A 20,491-nucleotide genomic window follows, 5' to 3' on the forward strand; every position below is an offset into this window, starting at 1 on the left:
CTTACTGAACAAGTAACGCAAGTTGTCCAGAATGGCCGCAATTACTGTCTCAGTGCTAAACAGAGGCCTAAAACCAGATTGAGTTTCGTGCAGAAGAGAGAATTGGTCGAGATATTCCATTAGTTGGATGTGTACCAATCCTTCCATGATTTTTACCATAAATGGAATAGATGCTACTGGTCTATAGTTGGTTATTGATGTTGCTGATTATTTACAATTTTTTAGGATTGGGGTTATTATAATATGACCATTATTGGTGAGGAATTTTCCATTGTTTAGGTTATTGGTTAGATAATTCAATAGAAATAATTTAAAGTCTAGTGGAGCTGCTTTCATAATCTTTGGGGGACATGAGTCCAGGACACAATATGATTTAGAGTATTTGTTATATAATTTGATGTAGTTATTCTAATCTGAATTGTGGAAGGAGCTCCAGATCATGTCCGCTGGTATTTCATTTCTTTGTATATCAATTGATTGATGTTCGTATGCAACAATTGTCGAGCAGTTTTTTCTTAGGTTTTTATTTTTGAGTCGAAATGTTGTGCTAGATCATTTGTTGAGGGTAGTTTGGTATTATGCATGGGTTGAGTGTGGCGTGTGGTGTCAAATAAATTTGTAACTATGTTGAACAGTTCTTTTGTATTGGATCCTTTTGAGCTAGTATTGGATGAGTTAATTTTGGATGAGTAAAAAGTTTTACGTTTATCTTTTATCTGTTGTTTGTAGAGTTTTATGTTGGATCTCCAGTTGTTTCTGTCCGACAGTTTTCTCGTTTTTTCCAGATTCTTTCTAATCTTCTTACTGATGGTTTCATTGTTAGGATGTTCGACGTCAAACCATTTGTTGTATTTGTTTGAGCAGCTTTTGCTTTTTCGTATAGGGGCAATTTTATCTAAGATGAACATGCTAGTTTTCATCCAGTGAGCATAGAAGTCAACTCCTTCTTCTTCTATCTTTGCTTGTAGATCATATTGTGACCAATATTCTTCTGGGTTGATATGGCCCCTTGTGAGGTGTTCTCTTTTGGTCTGTGGGTGTGTCTTAGATTTTAGCCGAGTCTAAATTAGATTGAAATAATAAGTGAAATGATCGGACCAGATATCATGACACCAAGTGCCATCCGAGAGAGAGAAGGGGGGGTTTATGATATCCTTTATGGGCATCGCTACCACATCTAGATGATGGCCTTTTTCATGTGTTTGAATGGGTAAAGGGAGATTGTAATTGAGTAAAGAGAGAAAGTTTTTAAAGTCTTTCACTTCTGGATTGTCTATTTCATCTAGATGTAAGTTTATGTCTCCTACAATTAGATTATGTGATGAAGTGGTTGAGTTATGTAGGACAAATTCACAGAAGTCCTCTCTAGCTTTTGGCCAGCTTTTTGGCAGAACATAGAATAGTATACAAGAAAGGGAATCTTCTAGTTCCTTACTGCTAATTTTACAGGCTAATATTTCTAATTGATTGGTCTAATTGATGAGTCTTTGTGTGCTTTTTGTTCTTACAGAAATCCTGTATAAGATGTCTTCAACTGGACTTCTTTGGACTCCAATATAGATCAAACGGGTAAATATGCAGTTTTCATATTTCTGCCTTTTTTTCTTTTATAGCAGAGTAGTTTTGTTAAGTACCAGCGCTCTTTTTGATGATGTCAGAGATGATGTACATACTTCTTGACTTATAGAACTCAATAAAGCAAAACCTTAGCCTTAAGAGCTTTTATGATTGGAAAATATATTATTTTGAATATAAATTAATCAACAGATAATTAAAATTCCCTATACTTTATCCCACCCAAGCCTCTTTAAAACTTCCTTTATTATTTATGATAATTTTCTCATTCAGCACAAATAAATATGAATAGATGACTATAACCAATAATGAGCCACCAAAGAAATGACTCTGCTTACTAGCCAATTTACCCAGTCACGTCATAATTTTCACCAGACTTAAATTACTTTAAAAACTCAGAGTAAAATAACTCCACTTTAAAATCAAGCACTAGTATTCAATAACAATTACCAAGTTAACCATTACCAATTCAAATACTTTCTCTGTCAAAAAACCTTAAAAATACTTCAAACAATAAGACAACTCTCCATACACAGCTGTCTTCTCATAAAAACCACCCCAAACTGTCAAACCGGCAGTTTAGAACTTTTAGAAGCACTGCTGACTTCTGCACTTGGAACTGCAACCTGGTGCAAAAGTTAGCAGGCTAAAATTCCAAAAACTACTACACAGAAATGAAAATTAAAGCAACCGCAGCAAAAATAAGTAAAATAACATCAAGCCTTACCTTTAAATCACTTTAAAACCATTGCACACCTCCAAAATCTTATTTTCTTCAGCTTGCTGCAAGCTTCACGAGCCTGCAACCTCGAGCCAACCAGGGACACCATCACCATGGCAACCACCCGACGCTTGCCAAGCGCCTTTGTTCTGTCAGTCCACATGCTGTCATTTAAAATAAAAAAAAATCGACCCGCATCTAAAAATCTTTGGAAAAGGCTCTCCGGAGCCTTTTCCCACCTCCTCTGGACCTTTCCAGCTTCACCAGCACCTGCCGGCACTAAAAAACAACTTTCTTCGGGCGGCCCAAACTGGAACAAAAACACTTCCACGCATATGCGGACGCTCGCTGATGATGTCTATGTAAAGGCACTCTAATATCATCAGCGCGCATCCTAGCCGTGAACCCCGATGATAACGAGCATGGACATGGCCAGCACACGCAGCTTCTTCCACGGCCACACACTGGCCTGCCTTTGGCGCTTCCAGCACCACTTTCCTGTTCCTCTCAGCAACAAGCAGTCACGGCAGGAAGGGAACTCTGCCGTGACCCAAAACAAGCACGGCCTGACTCAGCTCCGACGCAGCCCAGCTATCCTGGGCCCCGATCCTGCCTCTCCAACCCTGCGGCTCAGGAGAGTTACAAAGAAGCAATTCATCCAGCACAGATGCCGGATCAAAAGATAAAAATAAAAAAAATTTTTAACCCTAGTTACAGATCCCAACTGAGGAGATTTGCAAAGTGGCTACATGGTCCACACTTCATACTTTTACTAAGTTTTATAGAGTGGATGTAGTAGCGCAAAAGGGACGACACCTCTGAGTTCTCAGTGTTAAGGGCAGGCTCATCTGTCCCACCCTAGATTCCAGGGACTACTTTCAGGATTTGTATGCTTTGTGCAACAGAAGAGAAGATTAGGTACTTACCTTAATCTTCTTTCTGTTAACACAGCATATGAGTCTTGACGCCCCACCCTGTCAGTATAATTATTTGCCTGCTTAATGGCTCAGATAAGAATGTCTGTCCAGAACTGGGGATCTTCTCAAGCCAGTTGAGTATTATGAATACAATCCTATATTATCATTAGAAATGCAATTGAGAGTATGCAAACTCTATTAATGTTAGTGCTGGTTGCACTCAGTTAGGTGGCTTGGTTGTTCCACCTTGTTTTATATGATATGTTTTGATTAACATTGTTCATTATACTTGTTACAGAGCAGAAGTGTCTTGTTGAGGAAGTTTCCCATACCCCTCCTTCTTATGTTTCCTATTGTAGTTGTTATCAGATGCTTTGATACAAACTGAAGAGAGGCAGTACAGCCCAGTGAGGAAGGAGAAAGACTATTGATTCTTTCTGCAACAGCTCGCAATTTGGGGGTTTTAACCCACTTGTCAGGACTCATATGTTGTGTTAACAAAAAAAAAAGATTATCGAGGTAAGTACTTCCTTATCCTAACAAAGCAATCCTGTAAAAAATGCATATTCAGCCACTGGCAGCCAGTATATTTTTTATAAACTGGCTACCAGTGGTTAACTGAGACCAGGATATTCAAAGTTGGCCTCTATGTGGTCACTAACACTAAATATCTGAATACAATGTGGCTGCCGGGAATTATCCTTGTACTGCATATAGTCAACAGCAGCAGTCAGATAGCTACTTGGTTAACTTAAAACATCCTCTTTGTTGTCCTATCTTAACCAGAGAGTCATTCAGGAACTAATGCTGAATACTGATAAGAGTCTTTCAGTGTCGCCCAGTCTTTACCACTGGACTGCCCAGAATTCGCTGCCTGGATTTTCAACAGCACTATCCAGCTGTGTTGTATGAATCAGACAGCATTATTTAACTGGCCAGGAGTCTCTTTAACCTGGTTAAATAGTGATGAATACTAGGCCATATATGTTTAAATATTTAACTTTGCCTCATTTATCGGCACATAATGAGAACTATTTCAAAAATAATTTACCTGTGTAAACTGGTTATTTGAAAACTGCCCATTCTTGCTGCAGGTAAAACTATGTGCTGATGATTCCTTGAGTTTGTATGACTGTCATGACCTATTATTTTGCTGAAAGCAGAAACTGCTCCCCTAGATGACTGCCTAGTCTGCCTAATGGTTAAGCCAGCCTCGAGGAGTTATAGAGTTTGTTGCAGTAGAAAAGAAGAAATACATGTGAGAGACTCTGTACCTTGTTGATGTCAGAGATGAGTTTTCCTTCTCGTGGCATGAACACCTTCTGATTGTTTGCTCGCATTTTGCTCTGGATGGTAAAGAGCAGGACTTCCAGATTCCCTTTCTCTGTGAATCTGCAAGAACCATTCATAGTTTTCTTTTTAAAACTGACCCTTCATTTTATTTTTTAAAACAAATAAAGCAGAGGATAAGATATTCTAGCTAAAAATTGTTCTAATACATAAGATTTCCAAGCAGTGCCCAGCAATGCACTGATATTGAGAAGATAAGTCAGGCTTAAATTCTCCTAAATTATTTCCCCAAGTCCTCTCCTTCTACTTTATGGGAACTTTTTAAGCTGGCTCATCAGCTGTGTTGGTCCTGAGCAAAATTAATGTTTAAATCTTTATGGGCTTCTTTTACTAAACCGTGGAAGAGCTTCTTACCATGGGCCGGCAAGGTAAGAAGCTCTTCCACAGTTTAGTAAAACCCAGCTTATATTTGCTATTAAAGTTGTAACACATTTAATCATGTCACTTTTCCAACTTTAGAGAAAGAATTACTGTAGTTATTTTTTTTCTAACAACTTCTACAGATACAAACTGTCCAAACAATTGTTTTGGGTTTTTTTTTACCCTTTCCCTCTAACCCCATCCAAATTCCCTTTTCCGAATTCTCCTTCCTCTTCTTTCCTTTATAAATGGTTTCTCCTCTAGTGTGGGAGGCTTGGTTTCTTATAGTTTATTAAAAATTTTCTATACCACCCTTGCTGATTTGCAGAACTGGGTGGTTTCCAACCTAATAAAAGTATTGAAAAGAACTCCATAAAATAGATAGGACAGTAATACCAATCACACTCAAACTGAAGTTAGGAGAGATAGGAAAAGATAAGAATAGTTAAGAAGAGGCAGGCTAAAAAAGTAATAGGTAGGAAACCAAAAGGTCTGGTATCATTGTTTATAATACAACTATCCAATCCCCCTTTTCTCTGTCATCTCCCTCTTCCCAACCAAGTCAAGTCTGCTCTCCACCTTAAACACTCAGGATTTCATGAGTCAAGGTATCCCAAAGTTCCACTTCCCAAAGATGCGACTTTAAATAATTACAAGCAGTTATGGTAAAAGAACTAATTTTTTTCATTGGTTTCATCTCATGCATTAGACAGATAGAAGTAGAATGTATGAGGCTTATAACCAAGTAGGAATATGAGAAGCATTAGTTGAAGATAAAAAACTAGCAGAGGAAGAGGAAAACCATTTGGAACCCTGACTTAAAATAAAGGAATGATATTGGGCATAGCTAAGAACGTTAACACATCCAGAGTCTTTAGGGAGCTTTAAAATTTTGGAAGCAATACTTAAGAAACACAGAAACATGATGGTAGATAAAGGTCAAATGGCCCATCCAGTCTGCCAATCCACAGTATTCATTAACGCTTCCTCTCCCGAAGATAATCCCATGTGCCTGTCCCATGCTTTCTTGAATTCAGACACAGTCTTTGTCTCTACCACCTCTACTAGGAGACTATTCCATCATCTACCACCCTTTCTGTAAAAGAGTATTTCCTTAGATTATTCCTAAAACTTTCACCTTTTAATTTCATCCTATGCTCCCTCATTCAGGAACTTTCTTTCAAATGAAAGAGACTCGACTCATGCACATTTAAGCATTTAAACGTCTCTATCATATTTTCCCCTCTCCCGCCTTTCCTCCAAAGTATACATATTGAGATCTTTAAGTCTGTCCCTATATGCCATATGACGAAGACCACTGACCAGTTTAGTAGACTTCTAGACCAACTCTATCCTGTTTATATCTTTTGAAGGTGCAGTCTCCAGAATTATATACAATGTTCTAAATGAGGTCTCACCAGAGTCTTACACAGGGGCATCAATACCTCCTTTACCCTACTGGCTATACCTCTCCCTATAAACCTCAGCATATTTTTAGCTTTAGCCATCATCTTTTCAACTTGTTTGGCCCCTGTAAGATAAATGCATGACCTTCCATTTCTTAGCATAAAATCTTAGCTGCCAAATTTCAGACCATTCCTCAGGCTTCTCTAGGTCCTTCCTCATGTTATTCACACCATCAGGTGTGTCTACTCTATTGCAGATTTTGATTTCATCTGCAAAGAGGCAAATCTTACCTTACAGCCCTTCAGCAATATCGCTTACAAAAATGTTAATATCCCTTTCTTCAGAATGATCTCCATTGACCACTACCCTCTGTTGCTTTCCACTCAACCAGTTCCTGACCCAGTCTATCACTTTGGGGCCCATCCCAAGGGAACTCAGTTTATTTATTAGATGTTTGGGTAGAACACTATCAGACTTTGCTAATATACCACATCTAGCGCACTCCCTCTATCCAATTCTCTGATCACACGTCAAAGAAATTGATCAGATTTATCTGCCTCTAGTGAATCCATGTTGCCTTGGGTCCTGTAATCACTGAATTCCAGAAACATCACTATTCTCTGTTTTAAAAGTGTTTCCATTATTTACTTACTACAGACTTACTGGTCTGCAGTTCCCTACTTCTTCCTTACTTTCATTTTCCAATCCTCCGGTACCAGTCCTGATTCTAGAGAAGCATTTAAAAGGTCAGCCAGTGGAGCCACCAGAACTTCCTTAAGCTCCTTCAGTACCATCTGGCTCCATTGCTTTGTACACCTTTAGTTTAGCTAGCTCCTCACAAACGCAATCCTCTTTAAATACCACCCCTCTTTGCATTTGTCTTCTGCAGAACCCCCATAAGTAAACATAGAACAGAAATATTTGTTAAGCAATTCAGCCTTATCTTTATCAGCTTCTACATATTTCTCCCCTTAACACCTTTGAGTCTCAGAATGCCACTTTTGCACTTCTTCCTATCGCTAATATACCTTAAAAAAAAAAGTCTTGCCCCTCCGTTTTATTGTGTCAGCTATTTTTCCTTCCATTTGCATCTTTGCTTTCCTGACTACTTGAACAGCCTCTCTTAACTTTTCCAGAAATTTTAGCCTGTCTTCTCTTTCTATGAACTTTTGTAGTTTTTAGAAGCTAACCTCTTTTTCCTTATCTTTTCATATACTAGTTTTGAGAACCAAAGCAGCCTTCTTTTTCTCTTACTTTTACTTGCTTTTCTTACAAAATGGTTTGTTGCCACTACAGTAGTTCCTTTCAGTTTTCCCCAATGTTTTCCTACTTCTTCCAGATGTTCCCATCCAGAAAATAATTCCTTGGTGTAATCCCCCATCTGAACAAAGTTAGTTGTTTTTAAAGTCTAGAATAGAGAGTTGCGCGGGGACAGAAATCCCACCCATTCCCGCCCGTCCCCGCCAGGATCCTCTTCGTCCCCACCCGTCCCCGTCAGGATCTTCTCCGTCCCCATCCATCCCCGCAAGGAATTACCTCCATCCCCACCTGTCCCCATAAAAAGCAGCAATTACTTCTGACAAGATCATCAATTTCTTTTGCTGTTTTACTTGTGGAATCTCTTTGGTGGAACCCTTTTTTTGTTTTCTGTTCAGGTAATTTACTTATAAACTCCCTCTTTTACTAAGGCTGACGGGTCCATTATATTATATGGACGAACCCTGCTTCCAAAGCCTTCCATCCCCTGGGAGTCCCGTGGGCCAGAGGGGGGTCCCCGTGGGAGTCCCGTGGGTTAGCGGGGATTCCCGTGATCCCCGTTCCCGTGCAGACCTCTAGTCTAGAACATTTACTTTTGAATGAGCCCTCATTACACCTGCGTTAATATTAAACCACACCATGTAGTGACCACTGGATGCCAGATGATCATCCACTGTAACATCAGAGACTCTTTCCCCATTTGTAAGTACTAAGGGCTCCTTTTACAAAGGTGCGCTAGCGTTTTTAGCGCACGCTCTGGATTAGCGCGTGCTACCCAAAAAAATACTGCCTGCTCAAGAGGAGGCGGTAGCGGCTAGTGCGTGCAGCATTTAGTGCACGCTATTCCGTGCGTTAAGGCCCTAACACACCTTTGTAAAAGGAGCCCTAAGTCTGGTATGGCTCCAACATGCATGGGTTCTATTGCCAACCAGAAGAGGGAAGAACATCCTGGGAAGGCGTCTAGCTCACCTGCTCCAGAAAGCTTTAAACTAGGTGAGCTGGGGGAGGGGATCCACTCTCACACTAGTAGGGTAAGTAACTCCTTCCTGGAGCCAGAGGTAAGTAATCGCGTGAGTGCTGCAGGAGTTGTTGAAAGGGGCACAGGAAACACTAAGAGCGATCAAGACATAATTGAAGGGGACAAACTACCTAGGAATGAAAGCAATCCATGCAAACAGAAAGAATGGACGGCCATGTATGCTAATGCCCGTAGCTTAGGCAATAAAATCCTGGAACTGGAAACAGAAATAAGAAATGCCGACCTTGATGTGGTGGCAATATCAGAAATGTGGTTCTCGGAGTCCCACGGATGGGATATGGTTATACCAGGATACAACTTACTCCGTCACAACATAAAAGGCAAGTCAGGAGGAGGAGTAGCTCTATACATTAGGGAGGACATCAAAGTTACTAAAATCACAGACATCAAGTATACAGGAGAATCCCTCTGGGTAAACCTTGCCAGGGGCAATAACAAATGCCTGTATCTGGTGTTGTGTACAGACCACCAAGGCAAAAAGACGATGCGGACCAAGAACTAATTGAAGACATTGAGACCATCACACTGCAAGGAGACACACTGCTGTTGGGAGACTTCAATATGCCTGATGCGGACTGGAACAAACTTTCCGCCACAACCAGTGGCAGTAAGAGGCTACTAACTTCCATATACTGCCGTTATAGAGATCCATGGTGAGACCACACCTTGAGTACTGTGTTCTGTTCTGGAGACCACATTATCAAAACGATGTGAAGAGAATGGCGTCAATTCAGCGAATGGCCACTAGGATGTTCTCAGGACTCAAAGATCTCTCATATGAAGAGCGTCTGAACAGGCTACACTTATATTCTCTAGAAGAGCGCAGAGAAAGGGGGAACATGAAAGAAACATTCAAATACATCACGGGCCGCATTGAGGTGAAGGAAGAAATCTTTCATCTTACTGGTCCCACAGCGACAAGAGGGTACACGTTAAAACTCAGGGGGGGAAGATTTCATGGGGACACCAGGAAATTCTTCTTCACTGAAAGGGTGATTGATAGATGGAATGGTCTTCCTCGTCAGGTAGTTGAAGCGATCACAACGCTCGACTTCAAAGGACGTTGGGACCGTCAGGTGGGGTCGCTCCAGAGGAATACTTAGAAGACGGATTCTCAAAGGAGGGAGGGTTCGTGAGTGGGCAGACTTGATGGGCCGTCGGCCCGTTTCTGCCATCATACTCTATGTTTCTAACTGCTGGAACAGTTCTCCTTGTAGAGAATCCGAAATCTCTCTACTTCTAGAAGACCCCACAATAGTGAGACCCCAATCAACATCTGGCATGTTAAAATCACCTATGAGTTTTACTTCCCCTTTTAAAGCTATATTCTAAATGTCTACTATTAATTCTCTGTCCACATATGTCTGTGAAGAAGGCCTGTAAATCACACCAATATAAATACATTTTCCATTCCCTCTTTCCAGACTGATCCACAATGCCTCTTCCTTACCCTGCAGATCCTGATCTTTAATATATAACTCCACTCCACCCCCTTTTTGTCCTACCCTGTCTTTCCTGAACAGATTATAGCCTGGTATAACTATATCCTAGTCATGGTTCTCCATGAACCATGTCTCTGTGATTACTACTAAATTCAACTCATCCTCTTCCTTCACAGCCCCTAGATCCAGAACATTGTTTCCCACATTTTGTGCATTAGTATACAGTATACTGCTTTCCAGACACTGCCCCCTTTTCCCATTTGTGTAGAGGTGATTCATTTATCTGAGGGCTTATATTCACCACTGGCTTCTGGCTCAATTTAGAATTAAATTTAAAGTTCTCTTTTTGGCCTTTAAAGGGCTATCTGACTATTTCCACTGTCAGACTATCCCATGCACACCTTCCTGTATCCTCCATTCACTAAATGACCATCAACTAGTTCTCCCCCTTCCCACGATATGCTCATTTGGAATCCACAAGACAGTCTGCTTTTCTCTTTATTTCTCTATCACTCTGGAATTCTCTTCCTCTTAACATTCATAAAGAACCCAACCTCAAAAACATCAAATATTGCTGTTAAAGTTATCTCTTTGAATAAGCTTTTTCCGAGTAAAGATTTAGTCCTTAGCGATAACAGTCGATGTCTCTATCCCTGTCCCCCTTCCTCTCTCTTTCTCCCCACACCCTTTTGTTATTGTGCCTGGATCGTTTCAAAAATGACCTTGTAATAAAATATTGTAGTTCCTTATCCTATTTCCAATGTTGTAGATTGTATACCACCTTGCTCTGTCCACTTCAGTTTCAAGTTTTTATTAACATTTGATAAAACGCTTTTATAATTAATTCAAAGTGATGTACATTATAATTTATTATATAAAAAACATACTATGGACTAACTAAAGATGTCACACTTGAATGGGAGGGAGAGGCGTAGAACTACAAATTTCAAAGAATAGGAACAAGTAGGGGGAAAACATTAAGGAAGGGCGATCTTGTTAGTTAAAGCTTGCTTATTCTTCAAGATCACTGCATTATTGGGGGAGCGTAATGAATATTAATTTTAAACTAAGCTAATTCCCAAAAGCATCGATGAAAAGGAACCTTTTTAATGAACATATAAGTCATTCTAATACTGAATAAATACATAAATAGTGGATTTTGTTCCATAAAAGTTTTATCAATTCAGTCAGTGTTTTTATATGATAAATGAGGGAATGAAAGACATAGCATACTTAGTATATAATTCACCTTCGGAGCTAATGACATTTTGATGGTTTCTAGCCTTTCCCAACAAAGTAATCCAGAGGAAACAGCAACACAAACCAAACATGAAACAAATCAATGAAGTGGGCTGCAGATGGAATGTCTAGGCAGTCAGGAGTTGAAGGAAGCAGATTTTATTAAAGGACCCAACATATAAACAAAAAAGACAAACAAATGTCTCAAAAACATAAGAACCACAGTTGTTGGTCACAGTGTCATAAGAACATAAGAACTGCCATCTCCGGATCAGACCTTAGGTCCATCAAGTCTGGTGATCCTCTCACGCGGAGGCCCAGCCAGCTGTAACCTGGTGAAAAAACAAAACAAAACTTAGTCACCCGTATCCTTCTATGCATCTTTCGAGGAGATGTGCATCTAACTTGCCCTTAAAACCAAGAACGGTGGGTTCCGCAGCAACCTCCACCGGGAGAACGTTCTAGGTGCCCACCACTTGCTGTGTGAAGCAGAACTTCCTGGCATTTGTCCTGGGCTTGTCTCCCTTCAGCTTCAGTCCGTGACCTCTTGCCTGGTCACATTTGACATCGTAAAGAACTTTTTATCCTGCTCTATCTTGTCGATTCCTTTTATTATCTTAAAAGTCTCAATCAGATCTCCTCGCAGTCTCCTCTTCTCAAGGGAGAATAGTTCCAGTTTTTTAAGACGTTCTTTGTAGTTCAAGTTTTCCATACCTTTAACTAGTTTCATGGTTCGCCTCTGCACCCTCTCCAGCAGTTTTATATCCTTCTTTAGGTAGGGAGACCAGTGTTGGACACAGTATTCCAAGTGTGGTCTGACCATTGCTCTATAAAGCGGCATTATGACCCTCTCCGATCTACTAGTAATTCCCTTCTTTATCATGCCTAACATTCTATTTGATTTCTTTGCCGCTGCCGCACATTGTGCCAACGGTTTCAGGGTTCTATCTATCAGTACCCCCAGGTCCTTTTCTTGTTCGCTCTTACCCAGAGTTGCACCTGACATTCTATACTCGTACTCCTTGTTCTTTCTGCCCAAATCCATTACCTTGCATTTTTCCACATTAAACGTCATCTGCCATTTCTCTAACTGGCTCAAATCTCTCTGTAGTTCCTCACTATCCTTTTGTGATCTGATTGCCCGACATAACTTTGTGTCATCTGCAAACTTGATGACCTCACTGGATGTTCCTTCTTCTAGGTCGTTGATGAAAATATTAAATAAGATGGGCCCAAGAACCGAGCCTTGGGGCACACCGCTAGTCACTTTCCTCCAGTCTGAGAGCTTCCCATTTAAGCCCACCCTCTGCATTCTGTTTTCCAGCCATTTGGCTATCCATCTTAGTATGTCTCCCTCTATTCCGTGGCTTTGTAATTTCCTGAGAAGTCTTACATGTGGAACTTTGTCGAACGCTTTCTGGAAGTCCAAGTATATTATATCCACTGGTTCCCCGTTATCAATTTGTTTGTTTATTGTTTCAAAGAATTGTAGTAAATTCGTCAAGCATGACTTCCCATTCCTGAAGCCGTGTTGACTGGCTCTCATCAGGTCGTGTGTATCCAAGTGCCGGACTATGCTATTTTTAATTAGTGCTTCAACCATCTTTCCAGGGACAGACGTAAGACTCACTGGTCTGTAGTTGCCCGGTTCTCCTCTTGATCATTTTTTGAAAATTGGGGTGACGTTTGCTATCTTCCAGTCGTCCGGTATCTGTCCAGTTCTAATTGACAGGTTAGCAAGGTTTGCAATAATTCTCCGATTTCAACCTTCAGTTCTTTCAAGACTATCGGGTGAATTCCATCCGGTCCAGGGGATTTGTCACTTTTAAGTTTGTCGATCTGGTAGTATATCTGGTCCAAATCCACTTCTACTGTGGTGAGGCTTTCCTTTTTCTCCCTTGAACACTCTCACTGCTTCAGGTATTGATGTAGTGTCCTCCTTTGTAAAGACATACGCAAAGAAGGAGTTCAATCTGTCTGCAATTTGTTTGTCTTCTTTGATGTACCCTTTCCTTCCCTGGTCGTCCAGCGGACCCACTGCCTCTTTTGCAGGTTTTTTCCCTTTAATGTGTCAATTTTGTAAAACACAATAAAATGATTTCTGATGGACTATAAAAAAAAGTTCCAGAACATCATAATATGGTGTTCCACATTCATAATTAACAAACTAACCCCTCCTTTTACAAAACCATAGCACGGTTTCTAGTGTTGGCCATGGCAGTAACAGCTTCAATGCTCATAGAATTCCTATGTGCATCGGAGCTGTTACCACTGTGGCCAGTGCTAAAAATCGCACTATGGTTTTGTAAAAGGGGGAGTAAGTGAGACATTGATAAAAAATATACACATAGAGGGGCAAAATCAAAAAAAGCGTCGGTCCACTTTTGGCCTAAGTCCCTAAACATTCAACCCAGAAGCAGGGAAAATGTCCATAACCAAAAAAAGTCCATGTTTTGATTATGGCCTTCCTCTGCCTAAACGCCCAATCTCCACTACGTCTAAAAGTACCCCCACAGCACGTCTACACTTTTTAGCCATAATGAAACAAAAAAACGCCTAAGCCAAAAAAGTCCAACAGAAGGGCTTTTAGGCGAAGGAGGAGCCAGTCCTTTGCCTAAAAGCTGGATTCTATAACCGGTGTCTGTCAAAAACAACACCGGTTACAGAATCTCCCCCACAACGATCAAGTGTCCAAGCCCTCCTGCCATGTCAAACCGCGACCCCCCCCCTCCCGACAACATCGGGGCAAGAGGGAGCCCAAGCCCTCTTGCCCCAGCCAACCACGGCACCCCCGACATATCGGGGCAAGAGGGAGCCCAAGCCCTCTTGCCCCCCCCCCCGACTCCATCGGGGCAAGAGGGAGCCTAAGCCCTCTTGCCCCGCCGATCCTGCCCCCCCAACTCGTTCGGGCCAGGAGGGAGCCCAAGCCCTCCTGGCCCAGCCGATCCTCTACCCCCACCCCCCACTACATTACGGGCAGGAGGGATCCCAGGCCCTCCTGCCCTCGACGAACCCCCCTCCCCCCAACGTCCACCCCTCCAAACCCCCGATTGGCACCCCTCCCAGCCGACCTGCGATCCCCCGGCCGACCCCACGACCTCCCCACCTCCACCCCCCTTCCCCGTAACTTTAGGTAAGTTGGCTGGACAGACGGGTGCCAAACCCGTCCATCCGGCAGGCAGTCCTCCGACGAATGGGGCCGGATTGGCCCAGCCTAACCAATGCCCCGCCTACTGGTGGGGCCTAAGGCGCCTGGGCCAATCAGAATAGGCCTGGGAGCCTTAGGTCCCTCCTGTGGGCGGGGCCTTAGGCACATGGCCCGGGTTGCCCACGCTCATGCTTTCTGCCGATCAGATAGAGGCTTCATCAGTGTCTGTTGTACAGTCCCTCGGTTTGAGCAGTTAACGGGTCAATTATCTACAATGGAGGGCTTACTTGCAGAGACCACCCATCATACTGGGGAGTTGGAGATCAGAGTGGCCTTGGTGGAAGATGTGACCACTTCCGTGACGACAGATCTTGCTACTCTCTGGAAGCAATTGAAACTACAAGCTGATAAGCTGGACGAATTGGAAAACCACTCCCGAAGAGATAATTTAAGGATTGTGGGCTTACCTGAGTCTATTGCGGATTCTCGTTTGCTTTCAACAATCGAGTCCTGGTTCCAAGCTGAGCTGCTGCTGCTGGCAGGTTCAGGCCTAGAGCGCGTGCACCGCCTGGGCTGTCGAATGGAAGATCGCATGCGGCCGTGTGTGGTCATTATAAAAATCCTCAATTATGCGCACAAAGTGAAGCTGATGAAACAGTATAAACTTCAAAAGAACACTCTTTGTTATGAAGGAGAGCCGATTCAGCTGTTTCAAGATTATTCAGAGTCCTTGTTGGAATGAAGATGGCAGTTTTCCCCTATTTGTTCAGAACTTTTTGAGCGAAAGCAACATTTTATGCTATTATACCTGGCTTTAATAAAAATTTGGACTGATGCTGGCTGGAAGACCTATGATTCAGCAGAAGTGGCTCGTAGCTATCTCACTTCAGTGTCTGTGGAGCCTGGAACATCAATGGCTACCTGAGCTTTGGTGCCTCTTGAGCTGATGGTGCACTCGGATGGACACTATGCTTACTATTGTTCATAGACATGGCTCGGAGCTATTCCACTTCGCTGCCTGGAGAGCTTGAGACATCAACAGCTAACTGAGCGTTTGGTGCCTATTGAGAGGGTGGCGCGCTTGAACTGAACTCCCTGCCTAGTACTTTTTATTTGTTCTTTGGGACCAAATTTGTTATTTACTTTGAGTTTAGGGGTCTTCTCTTCTTTACAGACTCTTGTTGGGGGACTGATTACTGCCTCTTACTATGGCACCTGTTACTTTACTATTGAATCAGCTTCGTATAGGGGAGGATGGAGGTGTATGTGTATGATTTGGGGTTTCGTATGTGTGTGGATTGTCTGAATGTTGGGTATGCTGAGGGGGGAGGGTAGTGGATGGGTTTGGGTATGCTTGGTTTCGTTGTGTGCATGGTTTGCTTGGAGAGGAGTTTCCATACATGTTTTTGTCTATATAGGGATGGGTGCTTGCCATGTGCTTTCTTCTAATGCCTTGAACTTCACTGCTTTCTGGCAGTGCGGTGTATTACAGTGGGGGACATGAGTGGCTTTGAGGCTGCTCGCTCTATACCTGCAGTTTGGTAAAGCGGGGGTAGGCATCCAATGCTTAAAAATCCTGCTATCCCTTCCTACAAGAAATTGAGGCTCCCATGTAGGGTGGCCTAAGGGATCTGGCCAATCGGAGTCTTAGGCCACTCCCAGTGCATTCCAGATTGCACTGGGAGGGAGGCCTAAGATTCCAGTTGGCCCAGGCGCCTGTGGGAGGGGCCTTAGGTGCCTGGGCCAATCAGAGCCTTAGGTCCCTCCCTGGTGCATCCCAGGATGCACCGGTAAGGGAAAGGTCCACCATTTTATGGAGGCGGGCCTGCCAGCTGGAGGAAATAAGCATCCTTCCGGCTGGCCTGCAAGATATAGGTACTGGGGGGTTCAGGTGGGCTTGGGGGTGTCGGGGTGGGAGCATGTTTTCAGGTGGGTTCCAGCAGGAGGGACTGTATATCTCCATGGATTGGTGATATGTTAAATTGGAAAAGTAACAAAAATAAAATATTTAAAAAATAGGTAAACTCTGTGAGTCTATGTTTAAACACATGTACTGTATATCCCAAGGCAAATGTAGAAGTCCTTTTAGCTTGTATAACAAGCTTTATATGCAGAAAGTGCTTAAAAAAAAGAGGTATTTTACAAGAGTTTTACATAACTCCATCCTTTTGAGTCTTTTTTATAGTACAGTATAGAATAGATGGTGCATAACCTCTGCTGAATTGTGATGGCCAAAATGATACTCACTTTGGTGGCTTCTCCACAGTGCGGTATGTGTTAAAAGCCTGCAGCTGATTCTGTACACCACTCAGGGAATTGGCGAGCTGTCGATCATTAAGGGTAAAGATGGTCTGCTCGATCCACTGCAGGAGGTCAGATGCCAGAGTCTCATATTTCTCAATCAGATTGTCAGCTTCAATGGCATGATCTAGCACCTGGTATAGAGAAAAGAGAAGTGCAGATGATAAGGAGGAAGAGACATATACAAAAAGAAAAATAAGAGAAAAGAGAAGGAAACAGTAGACAAATTAGGAACAAAAAGAGAAAAATATAAAGTAGAAAAACAAACAGGATCATATTCAGACTGCAGGAGATTGCTGGCGATCTCCCGCAGTCTGCAGCGATACCAGAATTTCAATGCCAGCGGCATATCTGGCCATCCGCAGTGAATTTCCATTCTATATTTGGCCTGTCAGCACATAGCCGGCTATGCCAATATTTAGCAGCTAGTCAGCTAAGTTTCAACAGCCAAAGATATACCACCCTTTTAGGTGGTTGTCTTTGGCTGATGAATTTAGCCAGCAAGCTACTGTGTTTTGGTGGTGCCTGGCTTTGTCGTGCTACATAGCTGATCATTACATTACATTACTGATTTCTATTCCGCCTCAACCTTGCAGTTCTGGGCGGATTACAAAAGAGACAACTGGACATTTCCAGGATAATTACAGAGAGAATTCTGGTCATTTCCAGGAGAAGTTACAAGAATAATGGAGCTGTATATTTCAAGAGCTACAAGATGCTGTACAAATAGGAAATAGTGCAGATCCAGTATATATACCGTTAGGGAAGCAGTTGACATGCTTGAGGCTAAAGAGAAGGGAACTGGTGAAGGGGGGAGGAGGGGGGAGTTAATTATAATGTTAATCTGCAAGGTTGGCCTTAGCCACATCTTGAGTTCAAAACATCCCGACTTTATGAAAAATAATCACTGGCCATTTTGAATCACCATCAGTTTAGTCATCTGGTATATATAATCCATCCTGCAAAGCACCATGTCCATTGTCAGCATTCATAGCTGTTTCTACACTCCTGCCAAAACAATCTTATCAGCAGTGAAAAAGCTAGTCGCTAATTTGAGATGTTCTGATTTCACTCCAGAAAGGCTTACAGTGCAATAGACAGTGCTCCGCTTTTACAGCCTCCCCAAAAAAGTAAACTCTAGGGTAGAGCCACCAAACATGGTACATAACACCAATTCTGCCAACATTGCTCATTTCCATGTTTAAACATTTTCAAAAGATGATGTGAAGTATAATACCATCTATAAAGAGTTTTATAACCATTCTCCACTAAGTTACTGGAGGTATTTAAAACTAGTCTCCCACTGTTTAAACTTTGAGGTGCGGGACATCATGTGACACATTCCAGGATGGATGCATGACTGAGCTGCTCCCACTGGTACATCTTTAAAACATATAAATCAGCCTTTTCAAATCATCTCCTGAGCCTATCGAACTCATTTTCAAAACAAATAGATGTTCAAAAGACAGAATACACCAACACTTGTACATCTTACTTTTCAAAACGTCCAAGTGGGCATATTCAACACTGACTTTCTGGACGTCTGTCTAGTTTTGTCTCCAGTGCATCTAAATCTTAAAGGGGGGTGTTAGAGGCATGTTGTGGGTGGGATTATCACTGAGACTTTCGGCAGGGATAATCAAAACTTTACTGAAACGTCCAGCACTTTTTTAGACATTTGGAGCTAGACCTGTTTTTAAAATGTATGTGTTAAACAGGTGCCAAAACTGAAAAGATGACCACTGGAGGGTTTAAGGCATGACCCCCCTCCCCCTTACTCTCCAGTGGTCAATGACCCCTCCCACCACCAGAGATGGAAAAAAAAAATACAGTACTGTGCGGTCTGTCTGGCTTGCCATCAGCTGAGCCAGTTTCGGGGAGTCCTGCTGGCTCAGCTGATGGGGATTCCCCCTGCCAGGATTATCAGAACTGGCAAGGAGATTCCTCTCTCCCTCAGACCCACCGATCCCTCTCCACATGTCCTCCAAGCCCTACATCCCTCTTCCAACGTCCTCTGGCACTCCCTGACATCTCCCCATATCCACCCAACATATCCCCTGAACTGAACTGAGTACAGTACTGCTAATTGGGAAACATAGTTTGCATAACATGCAGAGTGCATAGCAATAGCATAATTTCTACTTGCACTTCTCTGTCCTACCACTAGGTATTAAATTACTGATCAGTTTGAATATATAGACTTTATGTGTATGCTGCTAAATTTCCAGAACTCTTTTAAAGGTTCCTACAACAAAACATAATGGATGTATAAATCATCTCCCAAGTTTCTCTAGAAATGAATGACAGAGCTGTCTTTAGGTTTTATGTACATAGCAGCCAGTTTCACAGCCATAGTTCTTACCTTTCCAATACGCTTGCCTTCCACAGCCAAGGCCTTCATTTTGGAGAAATAGTGGTAGTAGGTGGCCACATAAGTAATGATGGATTTCTCATCTGGCTGATCCACATTGACATCTACAAGCCAAATAGGACAAATATACTGTGAAATCCCAGCATTCAATGTTTTCTAATGTACTGTGAATATTTCAAAATAGCACTCTTTAAAGGCTGTGTTTGGATCATAGTAATTTTTCTGTGTTAGAAAACATTAAGGGGCTGGTATTAAGGTCAGTGAGAGAGATGGATATAGAGTATATGGTTATATCTATATAGCACTATAAATATCTATTGTTAGACAGGAACTGTAAGTGAATTTAGGGAATGTCATTGTGCACCATGAACAATTGTTGGTATTATAGAATTTTAACAGACAAGAGAAAGATCCAAATCAGCCTGAGATGTGGATTTATGCAGCAATAATTTCAATTGGAGCCTCAGACTAGGTACCCCAATGCTATGTGGGCAAACTACAGTCCAAGGGCCATATATAGCCCTTTTAGTTTTTTAATCCGACCCACCGACCATCCAAACCCCGCCTACCGCAAGCCCTAGATACCTCCCTCCAGAGCAGCATCAGGCCAGCAGGACTCTAAAACAGGCTGCTTCACGGCCTTCTCTCGTTGGGGCCTTCAGTGTGCCGCGTTACTGATGACATCATCAGTGATGCGTCAGAGGGAATTCCCAGATGAGAGAATGCCGCGAAGCAGCCTGTTTAGAGTGCTGCCGGCCCGGAGGGAGGTATGTAGGGTTTGTGGTCGCGGGGTTCGGATGGGAGGGAAGGATGGAGGGTCAGTGGGGGGTTCAACTGTGTGATGGGGGCGGGTGCTCAAGGGTTCTACTGCACAAGGGATGGGAGGGAGGGAGGGAAGGATGGAAGCTGGGCAAGGGTTCTGCTGCATGAGGGAGGGAAGAATAGAAACTGGGCAAGGGTTCTGCTGCACAGGGGATGGGAGGGATAGAGGGATAGAAAGATGCTGAAGAGGGAATGCACAAGGAGATGGGTGAGAGGGGAGGAAAGATGCTGCACATGTGAGGGAGAAAGAGGAAGAATTGGGGTGAAGGAGAGGAAGGGAGAGATGATCATACACATTCGTTTTGTACAATAAGCCTTACGTTTTCATGCTTTGCTATGTTTTAAAGACCAAAACCTTTTATGTTATGACATTTACATTTAATTTATATTAGTTCACACAAACACTCCATCCATCTGCTCTTGGTCCGGCCCCTCTGTCAAATTTAAGAACCCATTGTGGCTCATAAATCAAAAAGTTTGCCCACCCCTGGCCTAGAACCAATTCTATAATATATTTGGTGCCAAGAATACATTATATAATA

General features: G+C 42.5%; 1 protein-coding gene across 4 annotated transcripts in view; it reads right to left on the minus strand.

Moving 5' to 3' along the window:
* Positions 1-20,491, minus strand: part of SPTBN2 (spectrin beta, non-erythrocytic 2) — a 293,681-nt gene that overhangs the window by 183,570 nt on the left and 89,620 nt on the right. For all 4 annotated transcript variants that reach the window (XR_004540403.1, XM_033955666.1, XM_033955664.1 and 1 more), the window contains 3 exons: positions 19,119-19,231; positions 16,703-16,890; positions 4,488-4,605 (listed from right to left, as the gene is read on the minus strand). Coding sequence is in view for 3 of the 4 variants with exons in the window: in XM_033955666.1 (XP_033811557.1) it covers positions 4,488-4,605; positions 16,703-16,890; positions 19,119-19,231 (419 nt within the window). In the remaining variant the exon portion in view is untranslated. The remainder of the gene's footprint in view (positions 1-4,487; positions 4,606-16,702; positions 16,891-19,118; positions 19,232-20,491) is intronic.

The sequence above is a fragment of the Geotrypetes seraphini genome, chromosome 8 (genome assembly GCF_902459505.1).
Source record: "Geotrypetes seraphini chromosome 8, aGeoSer1.1, whole genome shotgun sequence".
Lineage (NCBI taxonomy): Eukaryota > Metazoa > Chordata > Amphibia > Gymnophiona > Dermophiidae > Geotrypetes > Geotrypetes seraphini.